Source organism: Somniosus microcephalus, unplaced genomic scaffold (genome assembly GCF_052327205.1).
Source record: "Somniosus microcephalus isolate GS21.2 unplaced genomic scaffold, FLI_Smic_1.0 scaffold90, whole genome shotgun sequence".
In the NCBI taxonomy this organism is placed as follows: Eukaryota; Metazoa; Chordata; class Chondrichthyes; order Squaliformes; family Somniosidae; genus Somniosus; species Somniosus microcephalus.
In genome coordinates this window covers 62,047-87,750 of record NW_028225277.1, presented here as the reverse complement: position 1 = coordinate 87,750, position 25,704 = coordinate 62,047, and the positions used below count along the sequence as shown (strand labels likewise).

Here is a 25,704-nt window from a genome sequence, read left to right as displayed (position 1 = left end):
TGGCAATAGATTGGGAGAAGGGGAAGTGCAAAGAGACCTGGGTGTCCTTGTGCACCAGTCGCTGAAGGTAAGCATGCAGGTGCAGCAGGCAGTTAAGAAGGCAAATGGTATGTTGGCCTTCGTAGCAAGAGGGTTCAAGTACAGGAACAAGGATGTCTTGCTGCAATTGTACAGGGCCTTGGTGAGACCGCACCTTCAGTATTGTGTGCAGTTTTGGTCGCCTTGTCTGAGGAAGGACGTTCTTGCCATGGAAGGAGTGCAGCGAAGATTCACCAGGCTGATACCTGGGATGGCAGGAATGACGTATGAGGAGAGAATGTGTTGACTGGGCTTATACTCACTGGAGATTAGAAGATTGAGAGGGGATCTCATCGAAACCTATAAAATTCTGTCAGACCTGGACAGACTAGATACAGGAAGGATGTTTCCGATTGCCAGGGAGTCCAGAACCAGGGGTCATAGTCTAAGGATAAGGGGTAAGCCATTTAGGACTGAGATGAGGAGGAATTTCTTCACCCAGAGAGTGGTGAACCTGTGGAATTCTCTGCCACAGAGGGCGGTGGAGGCCAGTTCATTAAATATATTCAAGAAGGAGTGAGATATATTTCTTAAGGCTAAAGGGATCAAGGGATATAGGGAGAAGGCAGGGACAGGGTACTGAATTTGGATGATCAGCCATGATCTCATTGAATGGCGGAGCAGGCTCGAGGGGCCGAATTGCCTACTCCTGCTCCTATCTTCTGTGTTTCTATGTGTCTTCTGCAAACTTGGAGATATTACATCTAGTTCCCTCGTCTAGATCATTAATATATATTGTGAATAACTGGGGTCCTAGCACCGATCCCTGCAGTACCCCACTAGTCACTGCCTGCCACTCTGAAAAATACCCATTTATTCCAACTCTTTGCTTCCTGTCTGCCAACCAGTTCTCTATCCAAGTCAGTACCTTGCCCCCAATCCCATGTGCTTTAACTTTACACGCTAATCTCTTATGTGAGACCTTATCGAAAGCCTTCTGAAAATCCAAATACACCACAGCCACTCGTTTTCCCTTATCTATTCTACCAGTTACATCCTCAAAAAATTCCAGTAGATTAGTCAAGTACGATTTACCTTTTGTAAATCCATGTTGACTTTGTCTGATCCTGTCACTGTTTTCCAAGTGCTCTGCTATTACATCATTTATAATGGACTCTAGCATTTTCCCCACTACCGATGTCAGGCTTACCGGTCTATAATTCCCCGTTTTCTCTCCACTGCCTTTTTTGAATAGTGGGGTAACATTAGCTACCCTCCAATCCATGGGAACTGTACCAGAGTCTATAGAATTTTGGAAATGACTAGCAATGCATCTACTATTTCTAGGGCTACTTCCTTAAGTACCCTAGGATGTAGATTATCAGGCACTGGGAATCTATCGGCCTTCAATCCCATCAATTTCCCTAACACCATTTCCCTACAAATACTGATTTCATTCAGTTCCTCCCTCTCATTGGACCCTATGCTCCCCGACATCTGTGGGAGGTTTTTTGTGTCCTCCTTTGTGAAGACAGAACCAACGTATGTATTTAATTGGTCTGCCATTTCTTTGTTCCCCATTATAAATTCCCCCGATACTGACTGCAAGGGACTTATGCTTGACTTCACCAATCTTTTTCTCTTCACATATCTGTAGAAGCTTTTACAGTCAGTTTTTATGTTTCCTGCAAGCTTACTCTCAATCTATTTTCCCCCTCTTAATTAATCCCTTTGTCCTCCTTTGCTGAATCCTAAACTGCTACCAATCCTCAGGTTTGCTGCTTTTTCTGGCCAATTTATAGGTCCGCTCCTTGGATATTATACTATCCCTAATTTCCCTTGTTAGCCACGGTTGTGTCACCTTTTTTGTTTTATTTTTATGTCAAACAGGGATGAACAAATTCTTTAGTTCGTCCATGCGATCTTTAAATGTTTGCCATTGCCTATTCACTGTCAACCCTTTAAGTAACGTTCCCCAATCCATTCTACCCAACTCGCGCCTCATACCATCGTAACTTCCTTTATTTAAATTCAGGACCCTAGTCTCTGAGTCAAATCACTCTCCATCTTAATGAAGAATTCTATCATATTATGATCGCTCCGCCCCAAGTGGCCTCGCACAACGAGATTGCTAATTAGTCCTTTCTCATTACATAATACCCAGTCTAAGATGGCCTGATCTCTAGTTGGTTCCTCGACATATTGGTCCAGAAAACAATCCGGTATACACTCCAGGAAGTCCTCCTCCACAGTATTGTTACGAATTTGGTTAGCCCAATCTATATGTAGATTAAAGTCACCCATTTTAACAGCTGTGCCCTTATTGCACGCATCTCTAATTTCCCATTTAAAGCCAGCCCAACCTCTGCATTACTGTTTCCAGGTCTGTATGCAACTCCCACTAACGTTTTCTGCCCCTTGGTATTTCTCAGCTCTACCCATACAGATTCCACATCATCAGAGCTAATATCCTTCCTTACTATTGTGTTAATCTCCTCTTTAACCAGCAATGCTACCCCACCTCCTTTTCCTTTTTGCCTGTCTTTCCTGAATATTGAATACCCCTGGATGTTGAGTTCCCAGCCGTGGTCACCCTGGAGCCATGTTTCCGTAATCCCAATCATATCATATCTGTTTACCTCTATTTGAAGAGCTAATTCATCCACCTTATTACGAATGCTCCTCGCATTAAGACACAAAGCCTTCAGACTTGTTTTTTTAACACTCTTAGACCTTTTAGAATTATTATTTACTGTGGCCATGTTTGATTTAAACCCTTCATTTCTCTGACTGCCACTTTTGCTTTTCTCCTTCCTGTCTTGTGCTTCTATCCTTGTTTCTCTTTCCTCTGTCTCCCTGCACAGGTTCCCAACCCCTTGCCAATTTAGTTTAAACCCTCCCCAACTGCAGTAGCAAACATTACCCCTAGGACATCGGTCCCGGTGCTGCACAGCTGCAAACCGTCCAGTTTGTACTGGTCCCACCTCCCCCAGAACTGGTTCCAATGTCCAAGGAATTTGAATCCCTCCCCCTTGCACCTGGAGCACATCGGCCGGCAGCTCCTCGGCGGGAAGGAATTCCGACTGGGAGGAGGGGAGCCGAGCATGGTGGCCATAGGCCGACCCGGGAGAGGGAGAGGTAGGCCCTGGGCCGTGGAACGTGGAGCCGGCGACGTTGAAGAGGAGGCCGCATTGGAGCATTCACATCCCGACGATGTGTTCGGCGAGTCGGGCAGAGGAGCGCAGCGCAACGAGCAGCAGCAGCAGACTCAACGACAAGCTGCAGCACGTCGGCCGGCAGCTCCATTTCGGGTAACTCGCAGGCCGGATGGGAGGAGGGGAGCCGGGCATGGTGGCCAGAGCGGGAGAAGCAGGCCACCACATGTGGAGCCGGCAACAGTGAGGAGGAGGCCGCGGTGAAGGGGAGGACGGAGCGGCTGAGGGACATCGTGCTCCCACTGCCACGGGAAGCCATTGTATTGACTCTGAACGCGGCGCTGTATGTATAGCTGACGGGTCCCTATGGGGAACAAGCATTCCATTGTACTTGTTACATATGGCAAATAAATCTAATCTGAATCTGAATCTGAATCATTCCTCTAGCCACGTATTCATCTGAAATATCCTTCTTTTTCTACTCTGACTAGCACGTGGCACTGGTAGCAATCCTGAGATTACTACCTTTAAGGTCCGTTTTTAAAATTTACCTCCTAACTCCCTATATTCAGCTTTTAGGACCTCATCCCGGTTTTTACCTATATCGTTGGTATCTATATGCACCACGACAACTGGCTGTTCACCCTCCCCCTCCAGAATGCCCTGCAGCCGCTCCAAGACATCCTTGACCCTTGCACCAGGGAGGCAACATACCATCCTGGAGTCTCGTTTGCGGCCGCAGAAACGCCTGTCTATTCCCTTTACAATAAAATCCCCTATCACTATAGCTCTCCCACTCTTTTTCCTCCAGTCCTGTGCAGCAGAATCACCCACGGTGCCAGGAAGTTGGCTGCTGCTGCCTTGCTCTGATAATCCATCTCCCCCGACAATATCCAAAGCGGTATATCTGTTTGAGGTCAAGGACAGTCAGAACTGGAAAAAGATACAGATGTAACAGATTTTGAAGGACGTGTAGGGGCAGGGAAAGGTGGGGGAGTGGAGGAAAGAACAAAAGGGAAGGTCTGTGATAGGGTGGACGACAGGAGAGATTAAAATACAAAAGGGATGATGGTGCAAGCAAAAGGAGATGATAATTGGACAAGTTAACAACAAAAGATGAATCTAGATGAGGTGTGAACGGTAATGGCAGAATCATCAACAGCTGTCCTGCGAGAAAAAAGGGAAAAAGAAAAACAATAATGAAAAAAATAAAATAGGGGCCTGAAATTGGTGAACTCGATGTTGAGTCCAGAAGGCTGTAAACTGCCTAATTGAAAGATGAGGTGCTGTTCCTCGATCTTATGTTATACTTTGTTGGACGACTGTCAGAGGCCGAGAATGGAGAGATCCGAGTGGGAGTGGAGCGGAGAATTAAAGTGATCGGCGACCAGAAGCTCAGGGTCACACTTACGGACTGAGCGGAGGTGTTCCGCAAAGCGGTCACCCAATCTGCGATTGGTCTCCCCAATGTAGAGGAGACCACATCGTGAGCAGCGAATACAGTATACTAGATTACAAGAAGTACAAGTAAATCGCTGTTGTAACTGGAAGGAGTGTTTGGGGCCTTGGACACTGGGAAGGGAAAGGTAAAAGAGTCGGTGTTGCATCTCCTGCACTTGCATGTGAAGGTGCCGTGGGAAGGGGAAGGGGTGTTGGGGGTGATTGAGGAATGGAACAGGGTGTCATGGAGGGAGGTGTTCCTTCAGAATGCAGAAAGTGGAGGTGAGGGGAAGATGCGTTTGGTGGTGGGATCATGCTGGACGTGGCGGAATTGGCGGAGGATGATCCGTTGAATGCGAAGGGTGGTGGGGTGAAAGGTGAGGTCAAGGGGAACCCTATCCTGGTTTCGGGAGGGAGGGGAAGGGGTGAGAGCAGAAGTGCAGGAAATGGAATGGACACAGTCAAGAGCCGTGTCAACCATGGTACAGGGGAATCCTCGGTTGAGGAAAAAGGAAGACATGTCAGAAGCACTGGTAAGGAAGGTGGCATCGTCTGAGCAGATGCGGCAGCGAAGGAAAAACTGGGAGAATGGAATAGAGTTCTTACAGGAAGCGTGTTGGGAGGAAGTGTATTCCAGGTAGCTGTGGGAGTCAGAGGGCTTAAAGTGAATTTTTGTCAATAGCAGCAAGAGAGTTTATTCTGTCCCGTTACAAGTTTTAAATCTCCCTGTACTCCTAGTTTATAGGGGAGGGGAGTCTCTCACTTTATTCCCACTAAAATGGCTCTACATTTATTTCAGGTGTAACTGGCCCGACAGTTTCTGGGGAATTTTCTGAATTTCCCTCCCCGAGCGGGGCCTCACACACTGTTTATGGGGAATTCCCGGGTTCACTTCCCCCAGTTTTCCCAGGAGCCGCCCGCTGTTTGCGAGACCCCACCACTGGCCGGTGTGTGTCTGTGATCCAGTTAGATTGGAACCTTTTCACCGGCAGCTTAAAGATCCTGAATAACCATCTTTGCTCAATATTCATGACTGTGCATAATTGTAAACATTTACAGCTGGAAGAATTCCCAATTCCCCAATATTCCCAATCCAGGACACTTCCCCCTCAACAAGACACACCCTGCACGGTATCGGAATAAATATCGAACTGTTAGCGATTTAAACTCGGATTCCGTCTTGTCTCCAGTTGAAATGGTGGAAGTGAAAAACATTTAAAATTAATTTTATCTTTACTGCCGGATTATTTTATATTTACATTCCGCTGTCCGGCCTTATTAAATCTGATTTATTTTAATTAATTTATCAGACTCTCAGTGACCTGTATTTGCTGATCTGATAAAGACTGTAAAATCCCTACTTGTTCACAAGGATCCATTCTAGAGGCTCTAGTACTTGGGGAATTACTGACCGATCCGCTTATTACTGGACATATTTGTGTTGAATCTGCTTCTCTCTGGTTTAACTGAATTGTGCTTTTCCCCTTCATTACGAAGCGATAACACAATCCGTGACTGGTCTACAACTCGCCCAACAGTTAGAGAAAAATAAACAGTTACCTCAACACCTGGCATTTGTGCAGTACGGGTCCCAGCCGCTGGAGTCTTTCACACTGAATGTGGCAGTATTGTAGATCGAGTTCTTTTATTGTATCACACAGACCAATGACGTGAGACAGGACTGCACAGTCAATCGGGGTCAATGTCAATCCGCTAAATGTCAGTGTTTCCACAGACCCCACTGTTATCCGAGCCAGTGCTTTATTCTGAGACTCAAACAGGTAGTGGAATGTGTTCAGGAGGTTCCTTTTACCAATTTCACTCTCTGTGTTCCCAATCTGTCCTTCCACCTTCTCCTTCACCCAGTCAATCACTCGGCAGGTGGTTTGATGAAGAAATCGGCCCAGAAACTCCTCCAGGGGCCGAGCTGCCTGTGTGGAGGAGAGACCAGCAACAAAACGGAGAAATATCTCAAATCGCCCATCTTCCTCGCTGTGGGCTTCATTGAGGAGTTTCAGGATGTCCCCGGGATCTGGAGTCAGGAATTGTGCGAGTGCGGCTACAAACTCTTGGATGGTGAGGTGCGGGAATGTGTACACCACGCTCTGGACAGAATCATCTCTCTCCAGAAGTTCCATCATGAACCCGGACAGGAACTGGGAAGGTTGCAGATTGTACTTGATCAAATCTCCATTTCTAAACACAATCTTCTTCTTGGAGACTCCTGTGAAGGCCATCTCACCAAGCTTCAGTAACACATCACGGGGGCTTTCAATCTCTCGGCCATGGTTTTTCAGAATGTTGTAAATATAGTAGGAATATAGTTGGGTGATGGTCTTGGGAACTTGTTGCCGATTCCTGTCTCTAAGTGTAAAGAAGGGGCCCAGTGACAGACCGAGGATCCAGCAGTAGGAAGGGTTGTAGCACATGGTGTACAGGATCTCGTTCGCTTCCACGTGTTTGAAAACAGCGGCTGCCACCGTCTGATCTTCAAAAAACTTGTTGAAATATTCCTTCCGTTCTTCACCAACAAATCCCAGGATTTCAGCCCAGACACTGATCTCAGCCTTTTCCAATAAATGTAATGCAGTGGGGCGGCTGGTCACTAGCACTGAACATCCTGGGAGCAGCTTGTGCTGTATTAAACTGTACACAATGTCAGACACTTCACACCGGAATTCGGGATCTGTGCACATGTGCTGAGGTTCTGTCTTTCTCCGATTGTCAGCAAAATCGATCCCGTCCTTGAATTCATCCAGACCATCAAATATAAACAGCAATCCCTCCGGGTTCTTCCAGAGCTCTCCCAGAATATTCCCGATGTAAGGATAGAAAATGATTATCAGGTTCCACAGGTTTATTTTACAGTTAATAGCGTTCAAATTCCGGAATTTAAAACTGAAAACAAATTGAAAGTGTGGGTATATTTTCCCAGTGGCCCAGTCATGAACAATCTTTTGTACCATTGTTGTTTTTCCAATCCCAGGGACTCCGCTCACTGCTGCTGAACTCCCAGATTTGGATTTTCTCCGGGAAAAACTGCTCTGGAACATTTGATCAGTTCGGATTTTTTCCAGTTCTTTCCGGAGATGTTTCTCTCTCGACTCTTCATGGTCTCGGCCTCTTGCCAGCAGTTCATGTTCTACAAGTGTCCGATCTCGAACATTAGAAATGATCGTTAGCTCAGCGTATCGATCAACCAGCTGGAAAATCTGAACCTTCTCCTTTATTAGGATCGTGTTCACGCTCAGTGTTTCAGTTTGTACCCGGAGTGTTTCCTTGTGTTTCTGTTGAACATCTTCAAATAGAACAGACAGAAAGTGGTCTCAATGTTAATTGTATTGACATAAAGCAACTTCTCAATACCATTTCACTATTCAGTAAAATATTGCAAAATTTAATTCACAACTTCAATAGAGTTGCGTGTAGAAATTAAAACTCAGTTAATGGAAACCTCGTTGGAAAGTTAACAATGGCCGAAAAGTTTCAAATCCTCTTGATTCTAATATTCACTGAATCTGGAGATTTCTACGAGTGATATTTTCCCTCGGACGGTTAATGCCATCAGCCCTGCTTTGTACTGGAGACATTGATGTAATAAAACTCACTACACACTTGGTTTGAGCAGAAAGCAAGGCCTGAATCAACTTGTTTCAGAACATGGAAGTCTAGTTGTATTTCACTAGCTCCTTGTCTTACAAAATGTCCCTGGTAAGCTGGGCCCACGCCCGAGTATTTATACTCCTTGGACGGCGCCACCAGCTGGCCGTCCTGTGTTATTTCATGAGTAGTTTCTTGATGATGAGGAGATTTATAACAGACATCTCATTATAAATCCACACATGATCCTGGTTATACAACAGTAGTGGTTCTCATTAATCAATCTTCAAAGGGAGCAGCTAGAAGACATGAGGAGGAGGATAGGGACAGATTGAATCGCCAGGAGTCCCACAGTAATTGTATCAGACCGTTGGAATTTTATCTGGAGGATTGTGTGTACTGTGAGAGGGACAGACTGTGAATGACCAGGGGTCCCAATGTCATTGTATCAGACCGTGGGAAGGGTATCTGGAGGATTGCGCATATTGGGAGATGGACGGACTGTGAATGGCCAGGAGTCCCAATGTCATTGTATCAGACCGTGGGATGGCTATCTGGAGGATTGTGTGTACTGGGAGTGGGATAAACTCAAAATGTTCAGCTGGTCCACTCTACCTATATCGGACTGTAGGCATGGCAGCTGGGGTATTGTGTGAATTGGGTGTGAAACAGACTAAGAGGTCAGAAGTTCTAATCGGGGGCTTATTTGACCCTTAGCTGAGCTCCCGACTGTATATCTGTTCACCACCAACACCGCCTACTTCCACCTCCAAAGCATTGCTCATCTCTGTCCGCCTCAACTCATCTGCTACTGAAACTCTCATCAATGCATTTGTTACATCCAGACTCGACTATTCCAATACTGTCCTGGTCGGCCTCCCACAATGTACCTGCCATAAACTTGAACTAATACAGAACTCTACTGTTCATATTCTAACTTGCACCAACTCCCGTTCATCCATCACCTCATGCGCTCGCTGAGCTGCATTTGCTCCTGACGCAACAACGCCTTGGTTTTAATTTTCACATTTTTATTTTTAAATTGTTTCATGGTCTTGTCCCTCCCTATCTCTGTAATCTCCAGCCCTAGTATCCTCAGAGATCTCTGCCTTACTCCAATTCTAGCTTCTTGTGCATCTCCGATTTTCATCGCTCCACCATTGGCGGACGCCCCATCAGCTTCCTGGGCCCGAAGCTCTGGAAATCCCTCCCGAATCCTCTCCTTCTCTTAACAGAAGTTCCACTGGTATTAAATCAGGACTCGGGCAGGTTATCTGGTGTATTGTGCATAGAGAGAGAGGCAGACTGTGAATTGACCGCAGTTATCTGGGGTATTACCTGCACTGCTAAAGTTACCTGAACACAGGTAAAGGCTACTGGCATTCTGATGGTACAGAGGGGAATTAGGAAGATGATTTAAGATTTTAGGAGTTTAGGTTGAGGGTGTTTTGGCCAAGAGATATAGTTATGAAATGTTTTAATGGAATTCACAACATTAGTGCAGGAAACAAGTAGCAAAATAATTAATAATGGAGAAAATTGAAGATCAGAAGTAAGAATGGAAATCCGGGTACTTTTTCACCCACAGGGTAATACAGCAGGGAGACCAGTTACCAGGGAAGGGCACTAAAGGGCAGTGTAAGTGGGGTCTAGAGACAATTGAAGGTGTTTCTGTGGATACTCAGAGGAATCTTCGGTGGCTTCATCTCTCCAACAGGGACAGACTGGAAGACCCGACCGGTATTTTCCTGTCCCTAATCATTCTCTGCTTACATTTTATCTCTGAAATCACAAACAATGTTTCAGCAGTTTTACACATAAAATCACTAAATATGTTTTTATAGCAAGCCTGTTATATCACCGATTAGAATTAGAAATAGATTTCCAGCATCCGCAGTATCTTGCTTTAGAATTAGAAATAGAACTGCCGCCCACTTCACCCAGTTTAATGTTGGAGCAGAAAACATTCACCGTCGATTTGAACTGTTCTGTTGTTTTATTTCAATTTGTTATAAGTTTCCTAAAATGTTGGTTTGGGTAATTACAAATGTGTTTCTGTTAGTCGTTACATTGGGTTAAAATACACGTGATTTAAAGGACTATTCTTGGAGTAGAATGAGGGTCTCTCGTTCAATACCATAATGAAGAAAGCCAATAACTTCCTAGTCAAACTGAACATAGTACACTTCTCACATTTCGACACGGAATAAGGTTCCATTGTGTGAACACCTGCACATCTTCTCAGATCAGGTATGGCAATTTCCAAAACCTTATTTTGTGCTGAGATGTGCTAACATTTTACTATTACGCATGTCTCGATCTTTCCCTGCACTCTATGGTGGAACAGATTTCTAGGGTCGCAGGAAAACCTGAATAACTGGCCCAAGGCACTTGGTGATCCCAGAATGTCTGCGTGGCACAGAGGTGGTTTGTATTCAGATTCACAGTGTATCAGGATCCTGCCAGGTGTGTATGGGGTTTCACAGTGTATCAGGATCCTGCCAGGTGTGTATGGGGTTTCACAGTGTATCAGGATCCTGCCAGGTGTGTGTGGGGTATAACAGTGTATCAGGATCCTGCCAGGTGTGTATGGGGTATAACAGTGTATCAGGATCCTGCCAGGTGTGTATGGGGTTTCACAGTGTATCAGGATCCTGCCAGGTGTGTATGGGGTTTCACAGTGTATCAGGATCCTGCCAGGTGTGTATGGGGTTTCACAGTGTATCAGGATCCTGCCAGGTGTGTATGGGGTTTCACAGTGTATCAGGATCCTGCCAGGTGTGTATGGGGTTTCACAGTGTATCAGGATCCTGCCAGGTGTGTATGGGGTTTCACAGTGTATCAGGATCCTGCCAGGTGTGTATGGGGTTTCACAGTGTATCAGGATCCTGCCAGGTGTGTATGGGGTATAACAGTGTATCAGGATCCTGCCACGTCTATGTGTTGTGTGTTGCAATAACTGGAGCACACAAGACCCATAAATTTAACAATAAATCAAAAATCGGCATTAATTGTAAATTGAATCTATGCTGAACTTTTGGGGATTAATCAAGAATCCAAACAATGGTCAATCCTATTTCCTTAGCCTTTGAACTTCTCATTCCCAGCTTCTGACAATCTTTAAACAATCGGATCCAGTGAAATATTCAGATTTTCAGAAGTGAGATAAATGTATTGAAATCTCCACTTCATCACTTACCTTTCAGTTGACTGGGTACTTCGGATAAACCGTGTGCGATGTTCATGTAATCATATTGGTCACAACCTGTTTAAATCAATGAGAGTTCATGAACTCAGATCTGTGTAATATTACAGTAAAATCTGCAGTGTTTGAATCTGAAATTGAATGCAGTGTCGGAGTTTACCGTACCACTTTCCTGTATTTCTTTCAGTATTTTGTCCAGCTTTGGCACCCCATGGCGCATTTTCGCAAAGGATTCCCACATCACCCTTCGGGCTGGGGAGCCTTTCTCCATCACCAGATTTAGGAGAAGTTTGGAACTGTCCGCCCGGTTTCCCTTCTCCGCGAGATCAGTGACTTTCTGTAAAGAATAATAATGAATATATTGAGGAGCGAAGTGAAAGATAAACACGGAGAATGAGAAGGAAAGAATCTGCTCTGTGATGGGATCTCCTATTTCTTGAGCACAAAAAGTAATCACTGGGCCGGGTTCCGATCCATTCTGAACATGGGCTGAATATTCTGTAAGTATCTTGTTTCACTCATTAATGGCCAAGAAATTTAGAGTCATAGAGTCATACAGCACAGAAAGAGGCTCTTCGGCCCATCGCGTCCGCACCAGCCATCAAGCCCTGTCTATTCCAATCCCAATTCCCAGCACTTGGTCCGTAGCCTAGTATGCTATGGCGTTTCAAGTACTCATCTAAATGCTTCTTGAATGTTGAGGGTTCCTGCCTCTACCACCCTTTCAGGCAGTGAGTTCCAGATTCCACCACCCTCTGGGTGAAAAAGTTTTTCCTCAAATCCCCTCTAAACCTCCTGCCCCTTACCTTGAATCTATGCCCCCTTGTTATTGACCCCTCTACTAAGGGGAAAAGTTCCTTTCTATCTACCCTATCTATGCCCCTCATAATTTTGTACACCTCAATCAGGTCCCCCCCTCAGCCTTCTCTGCTCCAAGGAAAACAACCCCAGCCTGTCCAGTCTTTCTTCATAGCTGAAGCGCTCCAGCCCAGGTAACATCCTGGTAAATCTCCTCTGCACCCTCTCCAAAGCAATCACATCCTTCCTATAGTGTGGCGACCAGAACTGCACACAGTACTCCAGCTGTGGCCTTACCAGCGTTTTGTACAGCTCCATCATAACTTCCCTGCTTTTATATTCTATGCCTCGGCTAATGAAGGCAAGTATCCCATATGCCTTTTTAACCACCTTATCCACCTGTTCTGCTGCCTTCAGGGATCTATGTACATGCACACCAAGGTCCCTCTGATCCTCTGTCTTTCCTCGGGTCTTACCATTCATTGTGTATTCCCTTGCCTTGTTAGTCCGTCCAAAATACATCACCTCACACTTTTCAGGGTTAAATTCCATTTGCCACTGTTCCGCCCATCTGACCAACCCATCTATATCGTCCTGTAGCCTGAGGCTTCCTTCCTTGCTTTTTACCACCAATTTTCGTGTCATCTGCGAACTTACTGATCATACCTTTTACATTCACATCCAAATCATTAATGTAGACCACAAACAGCAAGGGACCCAGCACCGATCCCTGCAGTACCCCACTGGACACAGGCTTCCAGTCACAAAAACAACCTACGACCATCACCCTCTGCCTCCTGCCACTAAGCCAATTTTGGATCCAATGTGCCAAGTTGCCCTGGATCCCATGGGCTCTTACCTTCTTGACCAGTCTCCCATGCCCGACTTTGTCAAAAGCCTTACTGAAGTCCATGTAGGCCACATCACCTGCACTACCCTCATCCACACACCTAGTCACCCCCTCGAAAAATGCATTCAAATTGGTCAGACATGATCTCCCCCTGATAAAGCTATGCTGACTATCCTTGATTAATCCTTGCCTCTCCAAGTGGAGACTGATTCTGTCCCTCAGAATTTTTTCCAATAATTTCCCTTCCACTGATGTTAGGCTCGCTGGCCTGTAATTCCCTGGTTTATCCCTACTACCCTTCGTGAATAATGGTACTACGTTAGCGGTTCTCCAGTCCTCTGGCACCTCCCCTTTGGCCAGAGAGGTTCTGAAAATTTGTGTCAGAGCCCCTGCAATCTCCTCCCTTACCTCACACAGCAGCCTGTGATACATCTTGTCAGGGCCTGGGGATTTATCCACTTTTAAGCCCGCTAAAACCGCAAGCACCTCCTCCCTCTCAATACTAATTTGTCCAAGTATATCACAATCCCCCTGCCTGATTTCTATGCCTACATCGTCCTTCTCCATAGTGAACACAGATAGAGAATTGTCCAGGTATGTCCATTCCACAAAGAGCAGGACAAATCCATCCCGATCAATTACCGCCCTATCAGCCCGCTCTCAATCATCAAAGTGTTGGAAGGAGTTATCAACACTGCTAACAAGCAGCACTTAATCACAAAAAAGCTGCTTACCGAGGCTCAATTTAAGTTCCACCAGGACCAATCGACTCCAAGCAAGGACCAAAGAACTGAATTCCAGCTGTGAGGTGACAGTGACTGTGCTTCACATCAAGGCAGTATTCGACATGTGTGGCACCATGGAGTGTGGATATTGGAGGCGAATCGTCTCAGCACCAGGACATCACTGCAGGAGATCCTCGGGGCAGTGTTCGACGTGTGTGGCACCATGGAGTGTGGATATTGGAGGCGAATCGTCTCAGCACCAGGACATCACTGCAGGAGTTCCTCGGGGCAGTGTTCGACGTGTGTGGCACCGTGGAGTGTGGTTATTGGAGGAGAATCGTCTCAGCACCAGGACATCACTGCAGGAGATCCTCGGGACAGAGTCTTCAGACTAACCACTTCAGCTGCTTCGCCAATTACCTTCCCTCCATCATAAAGCCTGGAGTGGGGATGTTCTCTGATGATTGCAGTGTTCAGCTCCATTTTCAATTTGTCAGATAATGAAGCGGTTCATGCTCGCATGCAGCAAGTCCTGGACAAAAATCTAGGCTTGGGCAGACAAGTGGCAAGCAACATTCGCGTCCCACAACTGTCAGGCAATGCCCATCTCCAACAAGAGAGTCCAACCATGTCCCTTTGTTATTAACTGGCATTGCCATAGTCAAATCCCTACCATTGACTAGCTACAAAAAAACTAAGAGGCTGGGGATTCTGTGGCGAGTGGCTCAACTCTTGGCCACCCAGAAGCCTCTCCTGCACCTATAAGGTACAACTGCGGCGTGTGATGGAAAACTCTCCACTTGCCTGGATAGGTGCAGCTGCAACAACACTCAAGAAGCTCCACGCAATCCAGGACAGAGAAATACGCTTCATCAGCAGCCCACCCACCACCTTAAACATCCAATCCCTCCACCAACGGTGCACCATCACTGCAGTGTGTGCTATTTACAGAGAACTGCAGCAGTTCGCCAAGGTTCTTTGACAGCACCTCTCAAACCCGCGCCCTCTGCCACCTGGAGGACAAGAGCATCATCCGCATGGAAACACCGCCACCTCCAAGTTCCACTTCAAGTAACATACAATCCTGACTTGAACATGTATCGCCGTTCCTTCGTTGTCAGTGTAAATTAGAGCCAAAACGCCCAGCACCCTCTACAGAGGGAACAGGAGAAGCGACTGTATGCTTCCTTAACCAATCAGTATGAAGAATCCTTACGCAAAGTCTGAACCAGGAAGTCTTAGTTAGAATATAGAATGTAATGTCAAATCACATGCAGAAAGTGAAATAAAGATAGGGAAAGAAAGATTGGATTCAGAATGCATCTCACTGAAACATACAACATTCTTACAGGGCTTGACAGTGTAGATGCAGGGAGGATGTTTCCCCTGGCTGGGGAGTCTGCAACCAGGGGTCACAGTCTCAGAAACAGGGGTCGGCCATTTAGGACTGTGGTAAGGAGAAATTTCTTCACTCAGAGGGTGGTGAATCTTTGGAATTCTCTACCCCAGAGGGCTGTGGCGGCTCAGTCGTTGAGTATATTCAAGACAGAGATCGATAGATTTTTGAATATTAAGCGAATCAAGGGATATGGTGACGGTCCGGTGCGGAGATCGCTCTCCCTGTTTCGGGCGGCCAACCCTCGCCGCTCGCTCCCGCAACCGGAGCGAGGTACTCGGCGAGTCGGGCAGAGGCAGCGCAGCGTGGTGAGCAGCAGCAGCAGCCAAGCCGACCCACTGGAGCACATCGGCCGGCAGCTCCTCGGCGGGAAGGAATTCCGGCTAGGAGGAGGGGAGCCGAGCATGGCGGCCAGAGGCCGACCCGTGAAGAGAGAGAAGTAGGCCCCGGGCCGTGGAGCGTGGAGCCGGCGACGGTGAAGAGGAGGCCGCATTGGAGCATTCACATCCCGACGATGTGTTCGGCGAGTCGGGCAGAGGAGCGCAGCACAACGAGCAGCAGCAGTAGACTCACGACACGCTGCAGCACGTCGGCCAGCAGCTCCATTTCGGGTAACTCGCAGTCCGGATGGGAGGAGGGGAGCCGGGCATGGTGGCCAGAGCGGGAGAAGCAGGCCACCACACGAGGAGCCGGCAACAGTGAGGAGGAGGCCGCGGTGAAGAGGAGGACGGAGCGGCTGAGGGACATCGTGCTCCCACTGCCATTGTATTGACTTTGAACGCGGCGCTGTATGTATAGCTGACGCGTCCCTACGGGGAACAAGCATTCCATTGTACTTGTTACATATGGCAAATAAATCTAATCTATCTATCTAAATCATATTGCAGGAAAGGAGAGATGAGATAGATCAGCAATGATCTTACTGAATGGCAGAGCAGGCTCAAAGGGATAAATGGCCTACTTGTGCTAATATTTCTTATCCTCTTATGTTCAGAGGGAGCGAAAAAAGAGACAGATAGAAAAGATACAAACATTATTGAATTTTTGTTTATACAGCTCCAACAATAATTAAAATCCAAAGGAATGAGACTCCACACTTGTAAAAGTTAATTTTCTGCGCCAGAGAGGTTGTTTGGCATTAGTTAAGACTGATCATGCTGTTAAACAAATAATTACACTGGAATAGGCAAGCCCCGACTTTTCCTGGTGTTTCCATCAGATAAGTAGCCATTTTACGCCGTTCCATGCATTTCAATGGCGAGTCTCTCGGCGAGATACCATCCTCGCGCAGCTTTGGGAGCAGCAGGGCAACTCGGACAGGACCTTCACCATTTTCCTGTTTAACTCCGCATGTGCAGTCGTTGGAAGTTACTGTCCAATTTACACTTTAATAATTGAGCGCCGTTAGCCCCACCGTTATTTCTACCGCAAAATCTGGCCTATTTCGAAAATATGAAACTACCACTATTTCATCCCCCAGTCACTCACTCAGTGGAAAAAAATGGTGCAGAAACCAAACCATTAAAGTGAACGGACGGAAAATTACAGACTGAGAAATCTCAATTTCCTCATGATCCCCCCTGGGGAGTGACGTTCCACACCAAGAGCACAGGGGCAGGTAATTACAGACTGAGAAATCTCAATTTCCTCATGTTCCCCCCTGGGGAGTGACGTTCCACACCAAGAGCTCAGGGGCAGGTAATTACAGACTGAGAAATCTCAATTTCCTCATGTTCCCCCCTGGGGAGTGACGTCCCACACCAAGAGCACAGGGGCAGGTAATTACAGACTGAGAAATCTCAATTTCCTCATGTTCCCCCCTGGGGTGTGACGTTCCACACCAAGAGCTCAGGGGCAGGTAATTTAACCAGTTATGTACTGGTTTGGACACTCCATGTTTAGGATGTAAAAGCAATGGAAAAACAGGCGTGCAATTGCACTGGGATGTTCCCAGGGATGTGGAATTACTGTCAGAGAGCGCGATTTGAGAACGATGGGCTCATTCCACTAGAGGTGAGCAGATTAAGTGAGGAGCTGCTGCTAGTCTTCAGAATCTGAAGAGTTATGATCAAATAAATAGCTACTGATAGTTTCCACTGATTGCCCAGAGGGCACATATTTTGGCTAATTTGAAGAATGGGGTGAACGATGATAAATTTATTTACACACGAGGTGGTTGGAAAGCACAATTCAATCACACAGACTATTGTTGAAGTCGACACTTTTTTGATAAAATCTATTTCTATTGCTGCATGGATAGAAAGGAATGCTGGAGTATGGGGGGTGAACAGAAGAATACACCTGGACTAATTAGGCTACTAACCATAATGTGGTCAGCAGAAAGTGGGAATTAGACTAGGTGGGATATTAACGGTATTGGGTAGTGAGCAGGAGGTTGGGATTAGACTAGGTGGGATATTAACGGTAATGGGTAGTGAGCAGGAGATTGAAATTAGACTCGGTGGGATATTAACGGTAATGGGTCGTGAGCAGGAGATTGAAATTAGACTAGGTGGGATATTAACGGTAATGGGTAGTGAGCAGGAGGTTGGGATTAGACTAGGTGGGATATTAACAGTAATGGGTAGTGAGTAATGGGTAGTGAGCAAGATGTTGGGATTAGACTAGGTAGGTGTAACGAAATCTGTTTGTTCTTGCCTGTATTCGTTTTGCACTCATGTATATTACCCTCCCCACACGGTGTATGGTTTCACTTCCTCTTTCCTGACTAACCTGTATGGCTCATCCCTGCAAGCCAGTCAGTGTGTTGAGATGTTAGCTCTGATCTTAGTGATTAAAAGCCAACTTGTTAATGTCTATAACTTCTAATTTTGTGGTTATTGAAGGCACGTCAGTAGGATATTAACAGTAATGGGCAGTGAGCAGGAGGTTGGGATTAGACTAGGTGGGATATTAACTGTAATGTATATACCTTTAAGGGGGGAACTACATTTTACAGCTCATGTATACTGTAGTGCCGGCAGTGACCATACCTGTATATAGCACTGAGTAGTAATCTGTACAGTTCAGTTCCAGAGTGAGCCACGTTGAGTAAACACCTGTTGTACCGTTCTCCTGCAGTCTGTGTCTTACTACTGACGGACACAACATTGGCGACGAGGCAAATTCGATTCTACCTGCAACTCTGCATCACCTCCCAGGGATTCGTTCCTGGAGACCAGTAGATTGGAGGTCAAGGCCAGAGACACGGGCAACCGCCCAGTCATCCAGCAGAGACTCGAGAATTGCGGGGGAGGCTGTTGAGAGCCAGGCTTGGCTTTCCAGTCGCGGTGGTCCAGCGAAACGGGCTGGCAACAGGTAGTGCGCCGACCCTTCCCGGACAGCGGCGGGCTGGAGCCCGACCGAGCGGCACAGCAAAGGGCCGAGCAGCGTCGACGGGAGAGAGGGCAGAGCGCACAGAGCGCAGCCGGTGTTCAGGGGCAGAGCAGCGTCGAGGAGAGGGAGAGAGACGCGCAGAAACCCGCGAGGCGCCGCCATTGCCATGAGGACCGCCGAGAGCGGCGTTGGCAGCAGCGAGGGAGGAAGGAAAGCGCGGGAGACGCCATTTTAAGCCATCTTAAACCACACCCAAAATGCCAAAGAGTGTCAGTATCACCGCATTTGACAATGAAGTCGAAGATTGGACCACATATGTCGAACGAAGAGAGGTATACTGCAAGGCAAATGAGGTGTCAGATGACAAGAAAGCGCCGGTATTGTTAATTTTAATGGATGCAAAGACGTATGGCTTATTACGAAATCTAGTAAGCCCAGCGAAGCCAGTGGAAGAGTGTTTTGGAGACATAGTGACGATACTACAGGAACATTTAAACCCCACACCGCTGCTGATTGCAGAAAGATTCAAGTTTCACAAACGGAACCAGCATAAGGATGAAAGCAATGCTGAATATTTAACAGAACTGTGCAAACTATCGAAACACTGCCAGTTTGGAACGGGACTGGCAGATACCTTAAGGGACAAGTTTGTGTGTGGGCTTCAAAGTGAAGGAACCCAGAAATGGCTTTAATCTGAAAAGGACCTTACGCTGGACAAGTCTTTCAGCATTGCGGTATCATATGAAGCAGCAGCATGGGGCGCTGCAGATACAACAGAGACCGCAAGAATATGGCACAAACGAAATGTCATACAGAACAGAGAAGTTCTATCGCTGCGGCAGAACAACGCACGACCACAATAATTGCTGGTTCAAAGACAAAGTGTGCAGACAGTGTGGAAAAGTAGGACACATAGCACGAGTCTGCAGGTCGGGAAAAGAAAACCAGCAATAAGAAATCTCCAAAAGAAAAGTACAAGAAGGTACATAAGGTGACGGAGAATAGTTCAGATGAACAAAAGAGTGATACCGACTCCGAAAGCAGGGAGCTGAGTTGTCTGAAACTACATAATGTGATCAAAACGGAAGATCACCGAACTATTTGGGTCACTCTCAAGATAGCAGGAGTCCAGGTAAAAATGGAATTGGACACAGGATCATCCCTAACAGTCATAAACCGACGGGACTACGAGCGGCTATTCTCACACATACCCTTGAGACACACAAAAATTATTTTGAAGACGTACACGGGGCAAAAAGTCTACCCCAAAGGAAAAATAAGGGTGACCGTTATATATAACGGTAAGGAAACACCAAAACTAGACCTGGATGTATTGCAAGATGGAGGACCACCATTACTGGGACGTGAATGGATCCGGAAAATACAGATGGATTGGCATTCCATACAAGCACTGACTGTGGCTGCCAAAAAGGATGACGACGTCACACCTGGGCGACTGTCAAAGATTCTAACCGACGCGCAAGAAGTGTTCCAGCAAGGACTCGGAACACTAAAAGGCATGACAGCAACAATGCAAGCCCAAAATTTTTTAAGGCCAGACCGGTACCTTATGCGATCCGCCCAGCCGTCGAAACAGAGCTGGAGAGCTTGGAACGTTCAGGAGTACTGTCCAAGGTAGACTGGAGCGAGTGGGCTACACCCATCGTCCCTGTGATGAAAAAGTCATTGAGCAGCACGCCTGGGGAACCAAGGATGGTTCGCATCTGTGGGGACTTTAAGGTAACAGTGAACCCAGTCCTTCACACCGTGCAATATCCACTTCCGCGGATTGAAGATATTTTCGCCTCGCTATCTGGAGGGAAACGCTTCACTAAGATTGATCTGGCCCAGGCGTATCTGCAATGGAGGTAGAAGAAGCATCAAAAAAATACCTCACAATCAACACCCATAAAGGTCTCTACCAATACAACCGGCTGGTATTCGGGGTAGCATCAGCTCCGGCTATTTGGCAAAGGGCAATGGAACAAGTCCTGCAAGGGATCCCAGGGACCCAGTGTTATTTGGACGACATCCTGGTCACGGGCGAAAATGACAGTGATCACCTCGCCAACCTGGAGCAGGTGCTCACTAGATTGAAGGAATATGGGCTCCGAGCTAATCGCCCCAAATGCGAGTTTTTTAAAAAACAGATCTCATATTGTGGCCACGTTATCGATAAAGAGGGGTTACATAAGTCCCCAGAAAAGATTGCGGCAGTAGTCAAGGCTCCAGCACCGGAAAACGTGTCACAACTGAGGTCGTTCCTCGGGTTGGTAAACTACTGCCATAAGTTCTTGCCAAATTTGTCTACAATACTACACCCACTGAACACCCTACTGCAAACTGGAGTGCCATGGAAGTGGAGTGACTAATGTAAACGAGCTTTCCAGAAGAGCAAAACACTAATCACATCGAAAGAAGTATTGGCCCATTTCAACCCAGCACTACCAATTCGGTTGGCGTGTGATGCGTCACCCTACGGCATTGGAGCGGTGCTGTCGCACAAATTCTCGGACGGCTCAGAGAGGCCAATAGCCTTTGCGTCACGATCAATAACCTCAGCCGAGCGTAACTATGCCCAGATTGACAGGGAGGCCCTCAGCCTAGTGTGGGGAGTGAAAAAGTTCAATCACTATCTGCACGGGCAGAAATTCACCTTGCTGACTGACCACCAGCCTCTTGTCTCCATTTTTAATCCGAAGAAGGGCGTTCCGGTGATGACTGCGCAACGACTACAAAGATGGTCACTCTTTCTAGGGGCGCACCACTATGAGATTGAATATAAGGGCACGAAACAGCATGGAAATGCTGATGGGCTATCACGCCTGCCACTGCCTACTGCGGAGGAAGCACCAGCAGTGGATCCTGTCGAAATATTTCATTCGACTATAGTTGAATACCTACCGGTAACTAACGCTCGTATAGAAAAGGAGACTCGAAATGACCCGACACTGTCTCGGGTATATGATTTGACGGTGAAGGGATGGCCAGCACATGGCGACTCACTGTTGCCAGCATTCTCGACAAGAGGAGAACAGCTGTCAGTGGGCCGGGGGGCCTTGATGTGTGGGTCCCGAGTGGTAATTCCACCAAAGTTAAGGGATAGAGTGCTCAATGAGCTTCATGAGGGTCATCTGGGAGGGGTAAAAATGAAAAGCCTTGCCAGGGCTTATGTGTGGTGGCCAGGAATCGATAAACAAATCGAGGACCCGACCAAGAGCTGCTCAGGATGCCAGAAAGTCCAAAATGCACCACCACATGCCCCTCTACACCCATGGGAGTGGCCCTCATCTCCATGGCAACGGGTGCATATTGATTTTGCTGGTCCATTCATGGACTCAATGTTTTTAATAGCCGTGGATGCACACTCGAAATGGCCTGAGGTCATCAAAATGTCCTCCACCACCACGGAGAAAACGATTGCAGTCCTACGGACCATTTTTGCCAGGAACGGCTTGCCAGAACAGATTTGCTCTGATAACGGACCACAGTTTGTGTCCGAAAAGTTCCGGAGGTTTATGAAGAAGAATGGGGTAAGGCATTACACATCCACCCCGTATCATCCAGCCACAAATGGATTGGCTGAGAGGTTCGCACAAACCTTTAAGAAGGCAATAAAGGCTATGTACAATGACAACATTCCGCTGCAGCATAAGGTGGAAAATTTCCTGTTCACATGCGACACATGCAGTCACCAACCAGGCCCCGGCCATGATGTTCTTTAACCGAAGGTTAAGATCTCACCTGGATTTGCTCAGACCAAACGTACGAAGAGATGTTGAGAGTAAGCAATTCCAGCACATCCATGAGAAGCCAACAAGGAGCTTCAATGTAGGGCAACCAATCTTGGCCCGCGACTACCGAACAGAAAAATGGCAGCCAGGAACGATATACACAAGGCAGGGCCCACTAATGTACACAGTGGACGTTGGGGAGAACATAGTGAGACGCCATGCTGACCAGATCCTAGAGTCACAGTAACAAGTCAACCCCATGCCTCACCCATACGTACCTGGTGAGGAACCTGACGTACAGGTCGCATCTACCCCAGAAACAGTAGCATCGGAAGCTGATGACCCAACCGACGGCAGGGTGCCAGAATCGCCTCCGCACCAAGAGCGAGACACTCGGGAAAGGCGCTATCCAGAAAGGATCAGGAAGCCTCCCCAAAGATTGAACATATAAATGGACTATTTTCAGCTAACGTTGTATGTTAAAAGTGTTAATTGTAATTAGTTTGATATTTAATTGTTAAATGAGTGTTATGGTACTGTTAATCTAAAAGGGGCGGAATTGTAATGTATATACCTTTAAGGTGGGAACTACTTTTTACAGTTCATGTATACTGTAGTACTGGCAGTGACCACACCTGTATATAGCACTGAGTAGTAATCTGTACAGTTCGGTTCCAGAGTGAGCCACGTTGAGTAAACACCTGTTGTACCGTTCTCCTGCAGTCTGTGTCTTACTACTGACAGACACAACATTAACGGTAATGGGTAGTGAGCAGGAGGTTGGGATTAGACTAGGTGGGATATTAACGGTAATGGGTAGTGAGCAGGATGTTGGGATTAGACCAGGTGGAATATGAACGGTAATCGGTAATGGGCAGGAGGTTGGGATTAGACTAGGTGGGATATTAACGGTAATGGGTGGTGAGCAGGATGTTGGGATTAGACTAGGTGGGATATCTACATATAGATTGGGCTAACCAAATTAGTAGCAATACTGTGGAGAAGGAATTCCTGGAGTGTATACGGGATGGTTTCCTGGACCAAAATGTCGAGGAACCAACTAGAGATCAGGCCATCTTAGAGTAGGTATTATGTTGTGAGAAAGGAATAATTAGCAATCCTGTTGTGCAAGGCTCCTTGGGGCGGAGTGATCATAATATGATAGAATTCTTCATTAAGATGGAGAGTGAAGTACAGGAAACTTTCTGGTATCCGGCACAGACGGGACTGACGTGGTGCCGATTCATCAACAATTCCGGATAACCGAACGCTATAGTAAAAGATACGGAGCTCAGAGCTCCGTATAAAGCAACAAACCCTGCAGCTTCAAAACAAATCGGCACAAGTTGCAAGCGTCTCTGTAGCTTAGCAACAGCTTCAGCTACACCCTTGCACAGCAACAAATGGAGTAAAAAAAGTTACCTGAACCGACTCCTGAATTTTGCCGGTGGATAGAGCGTTCCGGTTATTTTGGGGCCGGTTAATCAAAAGTTTGCTGTAGTTGACTCAGAGACTACAGGCCTGAATTTAAATAAATGAAACTACGATGGTATGAGGTGCGAGTTGGGTAGGATTGATTGGGGAATGTCACTCAAAGGGTTGATGGTGGATAGGCAATGGCAAGCATTTAAAGATCGCATGGATGAACTACAGAATTTGTTCATCCCGGTTTGGCATAAAAATAAAACAAAAAAGGTGACTCAACCGTAGCTAACAAGGGAAATTAGGGATAGCATAAGATCCAAGGAGAGGACATATAAATTGGCCAGAAAAAGCAGTAAACCTGAGGATTGAGAGCAGTTTAGGATTCAGCAAAGGAAGACAAAGGGATTAATAAAGAGGGAGAAAATAGAGTATGAGAATAAGTTGCGGGGAACATAAAAACTGACTGTAAAAGCTTCTATAGATATGTGAAGAGAAAAAGATTGGTGAAGTCAAGCGTAGGTCCCTTGCAGTCAGAATCAGGGGAATTTATAATGGGGAACAAAGAAATGGAAAACCAATTAAATACCTACTTTGGTTCCGTCTTCACAAAGGAGGACACAATTAATCTCCCAGAGATGTCGGGGAAGATAGGGTCCAATGAGAGGGAGGAACAGAATGAAATCAGTATTTGTAGGGAAATGGTGTTAGGGAAATTGATGGGATTGTAGGTTGATAAATCCCCAGAGCCTGATAATCTACATCCTAGGGAACTTAAGGAAGTGGCCCGAGAAATAGTAGATGCATTGCTGGTCATCTTCCAAAATTCTATAGATTCTGGAACAGTTCCCATGGATTGGAGGGTAGCTAATGTTACCCCACTATTCAAAAAAGGTGGTAGAGAGAAAACTGGGAATTATAGACCGGTAAGCCTGACATCGGTAGTGGGGAAAATGCTAGAGTCCATTATAAAAGATGCAATAGCAGAGCAATTGGAAAACAGCGACAGGATCGGACAAAGTCAACATGGATTTACAAAAGGTAAATCGTGCTTGACTAATCTACTGGAATTTTTAGAGGATGTAACTGGTAGAATAGATAAGGGAGTACCAGTGGATGTGGTGTATTTGGACTTTCAGAAGGCTTTCGATAAGGTCCCGCATAAGAGATTAGCGTGTAAAGTTAAGGCACATGGGATTGGGGACAAGGTACTGACTTGGATAGAGAACTGGTTGGCAGACAGGAAGCAAAGAGATGGAATAAACGGGTCTTTTTCAGAGTAGCAGGCAATGATTAGTGGGGTACCGCAGGGACTGGTCCTAGGACCCCAGCTATTCACAATATATATTAATGATCTAGCCGAGGGAACTAGATGTAATATCTCCAAGTTTGCAGACAACACAAAGCTGGGTGGGTGTGTGTGCTGTGAGGAGGATGCCGAGAAACTCCAGTATGATTTGGACAGGTTGGGTGATTGGGCAGATGCAGTATAATGTGAATAAATGCGAGGTTATCCTCTTTGGTGGCAAAAACAGGAAGGCAGATTATTATCTGAACGGCAATAGATTGGGAGAAGGGGAAGTGCAACGATCCCTGGGTGTCCTTGTGCATCAGTCGCTGAAGGTAAGCATGCAGGTGCAGCAGGAGGTTAAGAAGGCAAATGGTACGTTGGCCTTCATAGCAAGAGGATTCGAGTACAGGAACAAGGATGTCTTGCTGCAGTTGTACAGGGCCTTGGTGAGACCACACCTTGAGTATTGTGTGCAGTTTTGGTCGCCTTATCTGGGGAAGGATATTCTTGCCATGGAGGGAGTGCAGCGAAGATTCACCAGACTGATACCTGGGATGGCAGGAATGATGTATGAGGAGCGATTGGGTCGATTGGGCTTGTACTCGCTGGAGTTTAGAAGAATGAGAGGGGATCTCATTGAAACTTATAAAATTATAACAGGACTAGGCAGACTAGATGCAGGAAGGATGTTCCCGATGGCCAGGGAGTCCAGAACCAGGGGTCACAGTCTAAGG

General features: G+C 46.6%; 1 protein-coding gene across 3 annotated transcripts in view; it reads right to left on the bottom strand.

Moving 5' to 3' along the window:
• LOC147083082 (NACHT, LRR and PYD domains-containing protein 3-like) overlaps window positions 1–25,704 on the bottom strand; it is a 77,323-nt gene that overhangs the window by 13,434 nt on the left and 38,185 nt on the right. Inside the window, exons 8-11 of one of the 3 annotated variants that reach the window (XM_085980271.1) lie at window positions 11,584–11,755; window positions 11,413–11,478; window positions 6,174–7,911; window positions 3,940–4,340 (exon numbers count right to left, since the gene is read on the bottom strand). In XM_085980271.1, coding sequence (XP_085836397.1) covers window positions 4,277–4,340; window positions 6,174–7,911; window positions 11,413–11,478; window positions 11,584–11,755 — 2,040 coding nt within the window. In that variant the 3' untranslated portion in view covers window positions 3,940–4,276. Of the gene's footprint in view, window positions 1–3,939; window positions 4,341–6,173; window positions 7,912–11,412; window positions 11,479–11,583; window positions 11,756–25,704 lie in introns of those variants that run through there. The other 2 variants (XM_085980269.1, XM_085980270.1) reach the window with 2 other exon arrangements.